Consider the following 14,488-nt stretch of genomic DNA (forward strand, 5'->3'; position numbering starts at 1 on the left):
TTTGGAGAAAACATTGCCTGAATTGTTTCAAAACGGAAATCAATTTGTCTTTTCTATAACCTTTAATTATTTGACAAGACTCGTTAAAATTTAATTATATAATAAATAAATATAGATGATTTTCTTAGGGTTTTTTTTTTTTTTTGTATTTGTTATATGCAAAATGTTATTATTTTTCACTAGTCCGTTAAATTATTTCTAGTTGTGTTTTTTTCCCCTAGGCAACTGCCTGTTCGGAACCGGCCACCAGCACACAAAAGGAAATGAAAACAATTTTAGTCTATTGCCTTCTGGTCAATTTACCTTGTACCGCAGCAAGTGTTTTGAGCAGACGCACAGCCCTAACGAGTTCCCAGGCTGTGGCTTGAGCTGTAATTATTCCGGGTTTTCTGTGGGATCGGACGCTGCACTGGATAAACACAAAGAAGTCAGAGAGCATCCTTGAACCTTTTCAGTACAGGGCCACTGATATTCAAATGACAGCGAGGGACCATTTGACTGCGATAGCATTTTAAATTCAACATTTGCATAAGGCCTCTCCTCATTTCCCCTTTCAAAAGTGGCATCCAGAAAAGGGGAAGAAGAAGAAGAAAAAAAAAAAGACTGGGGAAAAAACTGTTCCCATAACACCAAATCAAGTGTAGCGTTTTATAAAAGCAGAATGATGCTTTATGCCTTCAGCCCTCTCTCGGATGGACATTTTCCGTTTGACATGCAAATTTAAGCAGTTAATTTGAGCAATTCAAATAAATATTCAGAGGCCCTTTGTCACCGAATCCCCTCGGAAAATGTGCGATAAAAAGCCTCTGAACAAATGATGTCTCGGAGAGTAATTAGATATTTGATAAGACACGAATCCCTAATCGCCAATACACGGCACATGGGGCTGCGATGCGCTCCGAGTCATAATTAATACTATTTAACAAGATTTTCATTTGGACAAAAATGCCTTTCAGGGACATTAACTATTGATTTATGCTACTGGGAAAACATGCCCATATTATTGACATCTATTCTGTAAATATAAGCATTATTCGATTCGTTTTCTTCTTCTTTTGAACTTTAAATAAATGTTTGTTAAATAAATAATTTCAATGTATGCCAAGATAATGTAGTTTTAAGATTAAAAATAAATCAAATGAATTTATGAAAACAACTGCATCAGACAACCCAAGCCCTTGATTTTAAATCCCTTTAATTACAAAATGAAAGCCTTATAAGCGTGACTTTTTACAATTAAACATTTATATTTTTTTAACAAGGTAAAGGGAAGATTAAATGAATTTTAAATAGCTGTGTAACATACATACTGACATCCACAAAGTGCGTCAAAAGGAAAGAAAATTCCCTGAATTTCAGGATCCACCACAAAACAATCTTAAGTAACATTTACAGAAGAAGAAGAAGAAGAAAAAAAAAACATTTTTGTGGATTTACACATTTAGCGCTACCGGCAAGCGTGGCTATTTAGTTCCCTCTTTTGCGCACTGAGTCTTGACCAGAATGTATCGTCCGGAAAGATGAAGTGTTTGTGCAATGTAGAAATAGCCAGTGTTGTACTGAATTTGCCGTTTCCAATGCTTATGAGCCATGACATCTCGTTTTCCCCCAAGAAATGCAGAATATTAAAAGTTTGTCACATAGTCCAGACCCGTTTGCTTTTCTTGATTCACCCATAAGGAGGAAAATGGATTTTGAGGTCATGTTGTTCAGGACTCGTGGTGTGGAGACTGACCTTCGACCGTGACCCGTGGGTTTACACCTTCTAAAATCAGTTCCGGCGACTCTGACCTGGGGGTCTCCAGGTTGCTGTTGTCGGTGTCACTGTCGCTGCCCTTTTTGCCTCCCCCTCCAGCGGTGTGTGTTTTGATGTGCTTGCTCAAGTGGTCGCTCCGCATAAAGCGCTTGTTGCACACCGGGCAAGCGAATCTTTTTTCCCCCGTGTGAGTGCGCAGGTGCCTCTGGAGCTCGTCTGATCTGGTGAACCTTTTGCCGCAAAAAAGCCAGTTGCACACAAAGGGTCTCTCGCCGGTGTGCCATCTCAGATGCGCTTTGAGGTGAGACGTTTTGCCGTAGACTTTGCCGCAGCCCGGGATGTGACAACTATGGAGTCCTTTCCTCCGCAGGCTGGCACCGGCTGGCCCGAGCCGCTCGGCCTCCTGACAGTTCGGGCAGTCGCACGTGGCACGTCCGGAGTATCTCCTTGAGGACCGGGAGGAGGTTCCTATGCCCGAGCTGGCGCCCGATATCATTGCGTTCGTGGCCGACGCATCGGTGTATGTGGGGATCACAGTTTTGAATCCTTCCTGCGTCAACAGGTGTTGGCTTGTTGACAGGAGGTGGGACGCCGTGGGGCTGATGCCGGTGGAGCTGAACGCGGAGTGCGTGAGGGTGGAGAAATCTGGACTGTAGCCGCTGAGCTGGGAGTGGATGGCCTGTGGAGTTCCGGAGTGCAGCGAAGTTTGCAACGTGCTGGCCGGATTTTGAACCTCGAGCCACGAGCCCGGGTTCGTGTGCACGTCCCACCAGGCGGACGCCCCGTTCGCCACCTCGCCCGAGATGGTGGAGTGAAAACCGGACTTGTACCAGGATTCGTACGGATGAGCCATGCCTACCCGCGGGTACAGAGACTCCGCCGTGGAGTGAACTTTGGAAATGAACGCGGACTGTCCCGACTCCTGTGAGGAAACGCTCGCCGTGTTGGAGAACAAGCTGCCGTATTCGGCGGAGAACGCCGAGGACGTTGGCGAGGTGGAGGCAAGGCAGAAAGCGCTGTTGCCCGTGCCGGTGTTGCTCGTTAATCCGGAGGTGCTTCGGCTTGTCGCCACCGTGAATCCGGGCAGGCTGGAGCCCAAGTTGCAGCTCGAAGAGGCTCTTTTCCAGGGATGAAATCCACCTTTTGAAAACGCGCTGGAGTCGGGCAATGTCGTGAGAGGACTGGTGTTGCCGATTTTGTTGCAGGTTGCAGCCAGCATAGCTAAAGGGGTAGTTCCAAACCGCGGCTCTTCCTGTGTGGATGAAAAGAGTGTGCTGTTTATTACACTGTGAAACACAATTGGGGGGGATTTCATAATCCAACAATTGGAAAACCACTCACCATTAAAATATTAAAGCACCAACTAAAATGACTTGCTTGACTTTTCCCCGCTAACTTTCAAAGGAATTCAAACTTTGCCTTCATGTCTTCGCTAAACATAAAATCTTTCATAAATCGATCCCGTTTAGACTACGATAATGGAATGCCAGGCTAAAAACATAGACTCCATAATGACACAATTTTCATAAGAATAAACAGTAGGCTACACTAAGCAGATACAATATTTGTCCAGTGGTCATTTTTAGCGTCTCTGAACATTTTTATTATATTATTCTTGAGTTTATATAGTTCATGTTGTTCTTTGGAGAGTCCAAAGTTCTGGACGTTCTTAAAATCAGCGTCTGGGTTCTTTAAAGCACTTAGAAAGTTTTCTAAAGAATGAGTGAATAAAAAGTTATTTGTGGGAGTTGAAAAGGTTCCCCCATATGCCATAAGGCTGTGTTTTTGGTTAAGATTTTCACTGTTATTTTTAGGAGTGAAGATAAAAGTCATTGAAAAGTTGGAGGGGGTAACATTGGATTTTACTAACGCTAATGATGCAGAAAATTCTTGATGTCCAAGTTAAAATAAATGCTTACTTACCCCAAGTATAGACGTAGCCATATCCAGGCCTTTTCCTAGACCAAATAGTTGACGAGAACAATGACTCCGTGTTCCAGTGTGACAGTGCGCTGAAGCTTTACTCTCTCTACTCGAGTTGTATAGTGAGCGCGTGCTTTGAAGTACAGCTGGCTGCAACACTCAGCCAATCTGAGCGCATGACGAGTCGAATTCGACCAATAAGCGACACGACCATGACAGAAATACTAAAGCTGAACGTCAATCAATGACTGGGGAACACTGATCCCACCGTCAAGCAATAAGCCATCAGCTATTTCCAGCGTTTAATATATATAGGCTATATGGGCATGAAGACGCAGTATCTTGACTGTGGTGCTCAGCACATGTTGGTATTTAAAAGTCATCTGGCTGTGGTAAGCTCCTCATCTCGATTGAGATCCTCAAATATATGTTTTGTTTGTTTGTGCATGTGCACATGCCTATGCGTAAAATGGAAGATTCACGCGCGTAACCGTTTGCACTTGAATGTGACTAATGTGATGAGCATTGTTAGTAATATTGTCAGTTTAATGTGTAAGTGTTCGTTTCTTCAAGGATTAAAACGATATTTCTGTTTAAGATCGTTAGCGTTATTATTAAGTAACCATGCTTTTATTTCCCTGTACAGAGCTTATAGTGTCAATGTCACACGTGTTAAAAAAAACACACACACATTTTTTGATTTATATGTTTTTTTGTTTTAATTATTGTTCTCAAATGTCAAATACGTCCACATTTCAAATTAGAACCAGCCACCGAAATACAAGACGTTACCTTGGATGAAGAGGACGGAGGGGCACCATTAAAATCACAACAGGTGTGTACACTTTTGTTTGTGTGAGGGAGGGGAAGAGGGAGGAGTGTGGGGGTGTTGGGGTAGTAAGTTAGAGTTTGCGGTGTTAATGGGCGCGTGCGCTCACCCTCGCGCTTCTTTTAAATACCTCAAGAAACGCACCCAAGCACATGACCTAAAACCTCAAGAAATCTTAAAAAAAAAAAAAAAGCTTTTCAGATTGACTACTTTTCATACCATTCCATCGATAATATATAATAATAATAAATACAAATCCTTTCGAATGGAGAGCAGAGATCAAAATAATTAACCACGATTTTTTTTTCTCCGAATTTTCTTTCTTTATTTATTTATTGCTTTTTATGTAAAGACCAATGCATTATAAAAGTGTGTTGCGCTGCTTGTTAAAACATTTAAGGGTAATGACATAATGTAACAATGGTGCTGCTTGAGAGCGAATCGCCGTCCTTTTAAAAGTTAAAGCAATTTTCTTGAGAATGGCCCCGCCGAAACGCTGTGCATTACAGTATTCAAAATGACCAAATAATGCGCTATTATAGCGGCTGAACGCTGCCAGTCAGTCTGGATGCAATTTACTCCAAAGCGCTTTGCTTTAAATTCCCTCCTGAGAGAGCTAGGGAATATAAAACAATTTATTCAAATCTGAGCGATTGAGTGTCAAAATGATTTCTGCAATCACCGCAAATTGACGGAGGAACAATTAACACTATTAAACGACTGCTCAGCATAAACAAATTGGCCTGAGGCTCATAGAGGTTTAGGTTACATATTTAGATTTGTACCCTGTGTGTATGCGCATGCACCGTATGTCAATGTAATTAAAAAATTAAATGATCAACAGAGCAGGCAAAGCGTGTGTAAAAGACGTTGATAAAAACAGAGGATTCAATTCTCGCCTTTAATATATGAATTGTGAATAGCATTGTTATTGAATTGTTTTTGTCTTGGGAGTGGTTTCAAAATGGGAGTTAAATAATTTTATAATACAACTGCTTTAAATTGTACTTTTCATTTTAAATGGGTTGGCTTTGTAGAATGTTTTAAACCTTAATATATTTGTATTATTCAAATGTTTCTTCATTTACAAATGACTAAATTAGACTATAATTCAAAATAATAATAATAATAATAATAATAATAATAATAATAATAATTGCATTTTATCCGTACTTATAGGATCTTAGGTCACTCAGCATATTTAGAATAAAACCATGAAGAATCAGTTTAGAATTAAATAAAAACTGTCCGGCTGGTGCCTGGTGAGCACTTTTCTGTGGTAATTAGGAGCCTATTACAAGTCATTAGATTGATCAATGTACCTTAAACAACGTGAGTGATTTATTTGGTAAGAACAAAACGCTGTGCATCTATTGTCTTGAGCCTGAGTGACGATATACATCCATCACAGCGTTAAACAACACAAGATGAATGATTAATCCGGGCCTATTCATTAGGACAAGGGTCTAGCCGGCTTCGAAACCTCTATATATTTACAGAGGCTGGAAAGGAGACTTTTTTGTCGGTTGCCGCTGGGATTAATTTGCCCCCACCCTTAAGAGGAAAAGCGCATTTGTGGACAATTAACTAATCTGACTCATTTTAAACCCCTCTCTACCACATGTCCTTCACTTGATCACCACAAACAGGCTGGTTTCCTCTGACAATGCAAAGAGAGTCAAAACAAATATGTACTCGCATCTCAGTTAAATTCATCGTTTTTGCAAACAGTGTCACTCCTCCAGAGATTATGTAGGTTGGTTTTGTGGTTAAACGCATCTGTCTTTACAATTTTAAGAGGCCAGCAGTAATTTCCCTGTGTGTTTGCGCACTTCATGAGTTTGACAGTAAAACAGATCCCTGTTCTCTCCGTTGACAGGTTAAAGCATGTTAAATAATTCGAATGTCTAACCAAATACTGGCTGGTTGAAGAATATGTCCTATTCTACTTGCATGCTAAAGTAGAACAATTATTATTATAATATAAAATTATTATTATTATAATGAGAATTTCTATGTATGCCTATATTATTCTGGTTGCGCATTTTGGCGCAAAACAAAGCGCAATCAACCAGTCACACTCCTTTTGTGTTTTCTCAATGAATTATTTCATTTGTTTTTAGATTTGAAAAAAAAAAGAAAAGAAAAAAAAACACAAGACAAGTATTGTCTTATTCTGTTCACTAATTTATTCATGCCACAACAATGTCTTCATTTTCGGTGTTTGGGCATTGCTTTTACTTTGTGGAAATGCATAGATGCGCCTGATTTGGCAGCATGTACAAGTGGACACATAACCTGCAATTCGTGTCAAAATGTACTTCATGACAGCTATGAATTGAATATAGTACCATTAATACAATCGAATCCCTGTTGCAAAATTAAAGCACTTGTCAAATTGTCCATTGTTCATAAGGTGTAGAGCCTCCATTTGAAGTCCAGAGTCAGGTGCATTTTGGGAACCCGCAGTTTATATGCATCATCCAACCATCCATCCATCCATCCATCCATCCATCCATCTTCAACCGCTTATCCGAAGTCGGGTCGCGGGGGCATCATCCAACATTTTTTACAAAAACACATCCTTCTCTGATCACTTCAATATCTAAACGCTATGATCTTATCAGTGCACATGACGTTTAAGAACCTGCGGTGGATCTTTCTGACAATAGCATGCAGGTCACGGCGAATGATGTCGTGTTTGTTCTTAAGTGGTCGGTGAATGTCGTCTATTATTCTCCTCGTGCCTGACGCTCATGTCACAATAGAGCAACTGCGACACATTAATGCATGCCTGCTTCTTGGAAATTTGCATGGTGTGTAGCATTGTTTTTCTTTTTTTCTGTTAGGTGTTTATTGATATTTACTATTTCTTTTGTGCTATCATGCTATTTTTGTACATTACTCTTTAGTCTTTAATTCTTGTTTTATGACATATTTAGTTTTTATTATTTTATAATTAAAACACGCGTGTTTATTTAATATAGTTATTATTTTTACGGGGCTAAAGTTATGTTGGGTCGTGTTCCGCAGTGTTTCGTAAGTGTCTGTCATTCCAGTTGATTCTGTTCCAGAGACTCATTCTTTCAGTACACTGTCATGTTTGTGGCGCGCGGAGGATCCAGCTCAGATAAACGCACGCGCCAACAGGTGCTTAGTGAAAAATCCCTCGATTCTCGGCTCAAACACGACACGACCTGCCTCTCGTCTGTAATTTCTAGCGCAGAGGGATGAGTTGTGTGTGGGGAAAGTACTGCAGTCCACCACTGCTAATCTCTGCAGTGACCGTGTGACTGACGGCTCTGTCAGCTATAAATGAAAAATATGATGATCACATACACTCCTTTTTAACCATATAGCTGACATAGCGTTTACAAAAAGCACAATGGTATTACCATAAAAATATACCATGAAAAAAATAGTAATACTATGTTTTTTGGACATTACCATCATTGTATTATCATGGTATTCTTTGAAGACTCACGGTGCAATTTAAATACCATGTATAAATGTAATTAAACGGCACAGAAGGGATAAAGAAATGTTATGGAAATAAATGTGCACCCTTTTCTCAAGTGGCTATTCTGAATAAGCATTATCTTAATTTTTTTTATTCAAAAACAAAACAAAACAAAAACCACCTTGCTGTCTCAAAAGCATGTGCATAAGCTGACACATTTTCATAACTATTGCAAGTGTGGGGTCGCACATTATCCTTAAGGGACGCCTTTATACCTGTTGTACTCTACCATGGTATATATTAAAGTGCCATAATATTGTAATTCCATTTTTGACACTATCATGATGATAATAACCACTGCGAGTGGGGTGGCATAGTGGGATAAAGCACATCATTTGTAATCAGAAGGTTGCTGGTTCGATCCACACAGCCACCACCATTGTGTCCTTGAGCAAGGCACTTAACTCCAGGTTGCTCCGGGGGGATTGTCCCTGTTATAAGTGCACTGTAAGTCGCTTTGGATAAAAGCATCTGCCAACTGCATCAATATAAATGTAAATATAATACTATGGTGTTTTATTTAAGTACCTTACAGTTCAATTTCATGGTATATATCAATATAGGTTTGTCAATAACTTATTCTTACCTCACCATCACCCAGCCTGATCTCACAGTGAAATCAGAAAGAGTAGGTTGACATTCCTTCAGCAAAACTTGGTGTATGCTTACCAAAATGCAAAACACATCCCCCAGTCACCAAAGCGGTAAGTGTTGTAGGGCGTATAGGCATGTGTGAGCTCTGTTTATGTCCAGTAGAGAAGGGAGCAGAGGTGTATAGTAAAAAAGTACAAATACTTAGTTACTATACTTAAGTAGTTTTAAAATATTTGTACTTTACATGAGTATAAATATTTCTTTGGACTTTTAATTTACATTTTGAAGAGAAAAATGTATACTTTTATTTCAATAAAGTTCTCCTGACCCTTTAGTTACTTTTGCGAATGAACACAGCAAAAACATAACAAGCTGCACATGCAAAAATGCATGCAGATTGGCAATATTGATGTCTGATTCATGAAAGAATCATTTGAGTCAAATCTTTTAAATTTGATTCCTTTGAACCAATCAAAAAGATCTAAAAGCATTCTGAATGTATCATTTTGCAAATCACAAATCTGAATCAAAATCACAATCGAAGCACACGCCAGATAATGTGTTCTGTTATCTTACTCCACTTGGGAATACAAGAAACTGCTCATGTGAGTTTAAATTAGTTTTTTCAGAAATGAATTTGATACGTTTAGGCTTAAACATTATGACAGCTGAGAAATAATGAGGAAGTTATGTTATCAATATCCCGCCTTTCCAAGAAACCTGTTCATATAAAGTAAATCAAACACATTACCATTTACATTTAATCAAGGTGCGATGTGTATGAATAATTACCAGTGCTCTTAAAAATGTCTAACAATATTTATTTTATAAACAAGGGTGTTCTGGGTAGTTGCTAAAGTGTTCTCTTTGCTTTTCAGCACAGTGATAACAGTGTATGTGGTTACTAGGGTATTCTGGATGGTTGCAGTTGTCAAGGTGATCTGCCTTGTGTTTAAGTGCATTGCTATGGTATGTGGTTGCCAGGTTACTATGATGTTGCAAAGTTGTTTTCTGTGTTTGTAGCACATCGCTAGGCAGTTGCTGGGGTGTCTAGGTGATTGTCAGGTTGTTGATATGCTGTTGTTAAGTTTTTTAACTATGTTTTTAGCACATTGCTGTGCAGTGGCCAGGGTGTTCTGGGTGGTTACTTATTGGCCCAAATGAAAATAGCCCAGTCTCTATTCTGGTATCTAAATATGACTCAGCTTAGTTTCTTATGAACAGTTTTTTCTTCTTCTCAATCATATGTCTAATCCACATATTTTTAAGACATAGCCAGTATAAACACTATTTCATTTATTGTGTGGTTGAAACTGCATTCAAGTTCTCCAAGGAAGTTCTTACTTACAATGTAATGAGCATTCAAGCGATTTTAGATTTTAGATAATTTTGGCAATTTTTCATCTTTTCCACTTTATGTAAAAGCAGGAAGCTTTTTCAGCACCAGTGCAACGACATGTACAGTACATGTATTCATCTACACACTGCATAGTAGGTGTGTCTTATTTGATCATTCTTGTTTGGCCACATGTATACTGATGGGAAATGTTATTCTGTAAGCCTGCTATCTCACATAAAATAGCTTAATGAGTCTTATTTTTCTGGCAAACTTTATTCTTCATCAATAGGACAAAAAAAAAAAAAAAAAAAAAAAAAAAAAAATTAAATCTAAACTGTACAGTCACCAATTTGCTTGATTCTTGCCATGCTTCTTAAATTGACATATCCCCATCTCCGAAAATCGCCACTCTATCTGACTGGATTTATGACTTTATGGTGGTGTTCATGTACAGTAATCTCATAAATATGATCATTCTGATGTGACTTGAATGCTTAATTAATGGGATAGTTCATTCAAAAAGGAAAATTCTCTCATCATTTTCTCACCCTCATCCCATCCCATATCTGTATGACTTTCTTTGTTCTGCAGAACACAAAGAACACAAAGCATTTTTTAGAAGAATATCTATGTTTTGTATGTCCTTTCAATGTAAGTGAATAGTGGCCGTACATTTGAAGCTCTGAAAAGCAAATTAAGGGTGCATAAAAATAATCCTTACGACTCCAGTGGTATAAGCAATGTCTTCTGAAGAGATCCAGTTAGCTTTAGGTGAGAACAGACCAAAATATAACTCCTTTTCACTGTACATATTGTCATTATACTTCCTATAGCACCATCTAGCTCACTGAGCATGTCGAACACTAGGCTTGGAATTATGATTTAAGGCTGCAATGGCAACATATATAGTGAAAAGGGAGTTATATTTTGGTCTGTTCTCACCCTTAACCAACTGGATCTCTTCAGAAGACACGATTAAACCACTGGAGTCTTATGGATTATTTTAATGCTGCCTTTATCTCTGTTTTGGAGCTCCAATGGTCTGATCACCATTCACTTGAAACCTGTGTTTCGCGCTCATCACAGAATAAGTGAACGTGACTACTTCCTAGTTTTAATGTGAATATGAACCCAGGTCTCTCCCACTGCTGACACAGCAGGCTGCTGGTTGAGACACGTGAGAAGATAAACACACTAAAACCAATGCCTGATGGGAAATGTTGTATGTTAGTGAGTCGGCATACTGTCGCCGATGCTAGGGTACGGGAACTTTCTGAAACGGCGTGCCGACTTCTTGTGTAATCATTTTGCATTGTCCGCAAATATTTGGTTACATTTCTGCCATTGATATAATTTTTTGGCCTTCATCTTTAGCAAGTACAAACAGATTTGATGGATCTCACTCTATTGTATTCAGCTGGTTACAGAGAGGTTCCTTCAGTACTTTAGAGGTCACTTTTAAAGTGCCCTTGAATTATGTTGTGCTGTCAGATTGGATGTGTGATTCTGGCAGCAAAATATCACAAACCCTATGTCATCAATCTAAAGCAATTTCAGCCCTATTGGTTTTTCAGTTTCGACGAAGCAGTCATTCACATTCACAGCAGCAGGTGAGGTGGAGACAGCTGCTCTCGCGGTCACTGAAGGACTCTTTAGACGCCTCAGAAATCCCTCATACTGCTCAACATGGGGTCATGCTCTCACACAGTCACTCCAGCCGCAGAAACAATTGACCCCTGAATCCCAAATCCAACAGATCCATTATGGGATTAAAGATCTTGTTATCAGGCCTTGCAGTGTAATAATTCCAGGGCATCGTTGAAATAATACACATTGTTTCCTTTGTCTTTTGTATTTAAGTGGAAATGACTACATTCATGCTCTGTGATGTTTGCACAGTTCTGATCTGGCCATGAACCTCATGTCAGTGTGTCTGCTGTGTCTCTATTTTCAGGAAGTCTGCTTGACACAACAGCGAACCGCATCTCAAGGCTTCCTCTTCCGCATCACTGAGCCAGATAAAAACGCTGCATTCAGGCACCGCCAACGCTAAACGAACACACACACACACACACACACACACACACACACACACACACACACACACACACACACACACACACACACACACACACACACACACCTGTCAGGTATGGGGTTTGTCTGTCTCACACTGTGCATCTGTCTGTCTGTGTTGGTAGACAGTTTTCCAGACATGTTGGTTCTACGGCACAGGCTTTCAGTTAAAGTGCGGATGTGTTTTTATGCTTAAAGAGTGAAAAAATAATTAAGAAATTAACATTTCAGACCACTTGAGCCCATTTAACATCTTAAACCAACTGAAATCAAGGCGAATTTAGTTAGAAATCAGTTTCCACATGTGTCCTAGCACAGTAACCACAGGTGGAGTTTATCACATTAACTATGAAAATGTTCCTCTTAAGTTTTTATTTCAAAATATTGAAGTCTATAATTTGAAACCTAATAAACTATTTGCTTTAAAAGTGTGCTTCTATATTTCTTTAAAACATATTACACTTGCTTTGATACTTTATGCATTTTTAAGAGGACAGGGAGCACACAAAAAAATGTTTTGCGTTCCTTCACAATAGTTTTTGTTCCCTCGCAAAAATGTATGCGTTCACTTTATATTATGTTGGATTTTCTTGCAACTATTTCAGGTTCTCTCACAATATCTTTATCCATCTCGAAAATTAACCGTGGTTTACTACAGTAACCATATTATACCATGATATTTTTAGTAAAACTATAGTAATAATACAGGAAAACCAAAATTATGGTTAAAATAAAAAAAGCACTGTCATTCTAAAAAAATAAAAATAAATGTTTACTAAAGTTTTACTACAGTAACACCATGGTTAATTTGTGGTACAAGTAATTTTTTTTTAAACCATGGTTTCCACACACACACACACACACACACACACACACACACACACACACACACACACACACACACACACATACAAAACATTTAAAATGAACCGTGGTACATTACTACTGTTTTACTTCAATATCTTGTTTGAAATATGGTTACTGTAGTACGTTTTAAAGGAACGCAAATCTATTGCAAGAGAATGACATTTTTTTTTATGAGGGAATACAAACTATTGCAACGGAATGAAAACTATTAGGAGGTAATGCAAAACGTTTTGCTAGGGAACACAAACAATTGTAATGGAATGCAAAGTATTGTGAGGGAACACAAACTATTGTGAAGGAACACAAATGCTTGTGAAGGAACACAAACTCTTGTGAAGGAACACAAACTCTTGTGAGGGAACACAAACTCTTGTGAGGGAACACAAACACTTGTGAAGGAAAACAAACTATTGTGAGGGAACACAAACTCTTGTGAAGGAACACAAACTATTGTGAGGGAACACAAACTCTTGTGAAGGAACACAAACAATTGTGAGGGAACACAAACTCTTGTGAAGGAACAAAAACTATTGTGAGGGAAAACAAACAATTGCGAGGGAACACAAACTATTGAGAGGGAACACAAACTCTTGTGAAGGAACACAAACTCTTGTGAAGGAACACAAACTTTTGTGAGGGAACACAAACTATTATGAGGGAACACAAACTCTTGTGAAGGAACACAAACTCTTGTGAAGGAACACAAACTCTTGTGAAGGAACACAAACATTTGTGAGGGAACACAAACTATTATGAGGGAACACAAACTCTTGTGAAGGAACACAAACTATTGTGAAGGAACACAAACTCTTGTGAAGGAACACAAACTCTTGTGAAGAAACACAAACTATTGTGAAGGAACACAAACTCTTGTGAAGGAACACAAACTATTGTGAGGGAACACAAACTCTTGTGAAGGAACACAAACTATTGTGAGGGAACACAAACTCTTGTGAAGGAACACAAACAATTTCAAGGGAACACAAACTATTGCGAAGGAACAAACAATTGCGAGGGAACACAAACTCTTGTGAAGGAACACAAACTATTGTGAGGGAACACAAACTCTTGTGAAGGAACACAAACTATTGTGAAGGAACACAAACTCTTGTGAAGGAACACAAACTATTGCGAGGGAACACAAACTCTTGTGAAGGAACACAAACTATTGTGAAGGAACACAAACTATTGTGAGGGAACACAAACTCTTGTGAGGGAACACAAACTGTGAAGGAACACAAACAATTGTGAGGGAACACAAACTATTGTGAAGGAACGCAAACTATTGTGAGGGACACAAGCTAATTGTGAGGGAACACAAACTATTGTGAGGGACACAAGCTAATTGTGAGGGAACACAAACTCTTGTGAAGGAACAAACTATTGTGAAGGAATGCAAACAATTGCGAGGGAACACAAACTATTGTGAGGGAACACAAACTATTGTGAGGAAACACAAACTCTTGTGAGGGAACACAAACTATTGTGAAGGAACACAAACAATTGCGAGGGAACACAAACTATTGTGAGGGACACAAACTCTTGTGAGGGAACACAAACTTTTGTGAAGGAACACAAACTATT

At 39.0% G+C, this 14,488-nt stretch overlaps 1 protein-coding gene and 1 long non-coding RNA gene across 2 annotated transcripts; one reads left to right on the top strand and one right to left on the bottom strand.

Moving 5' to 3' along the window:
- Window positions 1-1,193: 1,193 nt before the first annotated feature.
- Window positions 1,194-3,828, bottom strand: LOC127658717 (transcription factor Sp9-like). The gene is made up of 2 exons (XM_052148170.1): window positions 3,680-3,828; window positions 1,194-3,008 (listed from the first exon to the last, which is right to left on the bottom strand). The coding sequence occupies exons 1-2, from the start codon at window positions 3,698-3,700 to the stop codon at window positions 1,710-1,712; spliced, it is 1,320 nt and encodes a 439-aa protein (XP_052004130.1). The 5' UTR covers window positions 3,701-3,828; the 3' UTR covers window positions 1,194-1,709.
- Window positions 3,829-3,935: 107 nt separating this feature from the next.
- On the top strand, window positions 3,936-12,638 carry LOC127658731 (uncharacterized). The gene is made up of 3 exons (XR_007972450.1): window positions 3,936-4,071; window positions 4,444-4,514; window positions 11,916-12,638. It is a non-coding gene; the product is annotated as an uncharacterized LOC127658731 (long non-coding RNA).
- Window positions 12,639-14,488: the final 1,850 nt, after the last annotated feature.

This window comes from Xyrauchen texanus, chromosome 18 (genome assembly GCF_025860055.1).
Source record: "Xyrauchen texanus isolate HMW12.3.18 chromosome 18, RBS_HiC_50CHRs, whole genome shotgun sequence".
In the NCBI taxonomy this organism is placed as follows: Eukaryota; Metazoa; Chordata; class Actinopteri; order Cypriniformes; family Catostomidae; genus Xyrauchen; species Xyrauchen texanus.

Coding starts and splice junctions, on each gene's coding strand:
- LOC127658717 (XM_052148170.1), bottom strand. CDS start 3,700: ATGGCTACGTCTATACTTGGG. Junction 3,009..3,679: donor TGGCTACGTCTATACTTGGG/GTAAGTAAGCAT, acceptor TCATCCACACAG/GAAGAGCCGCGGTTTGGAAC.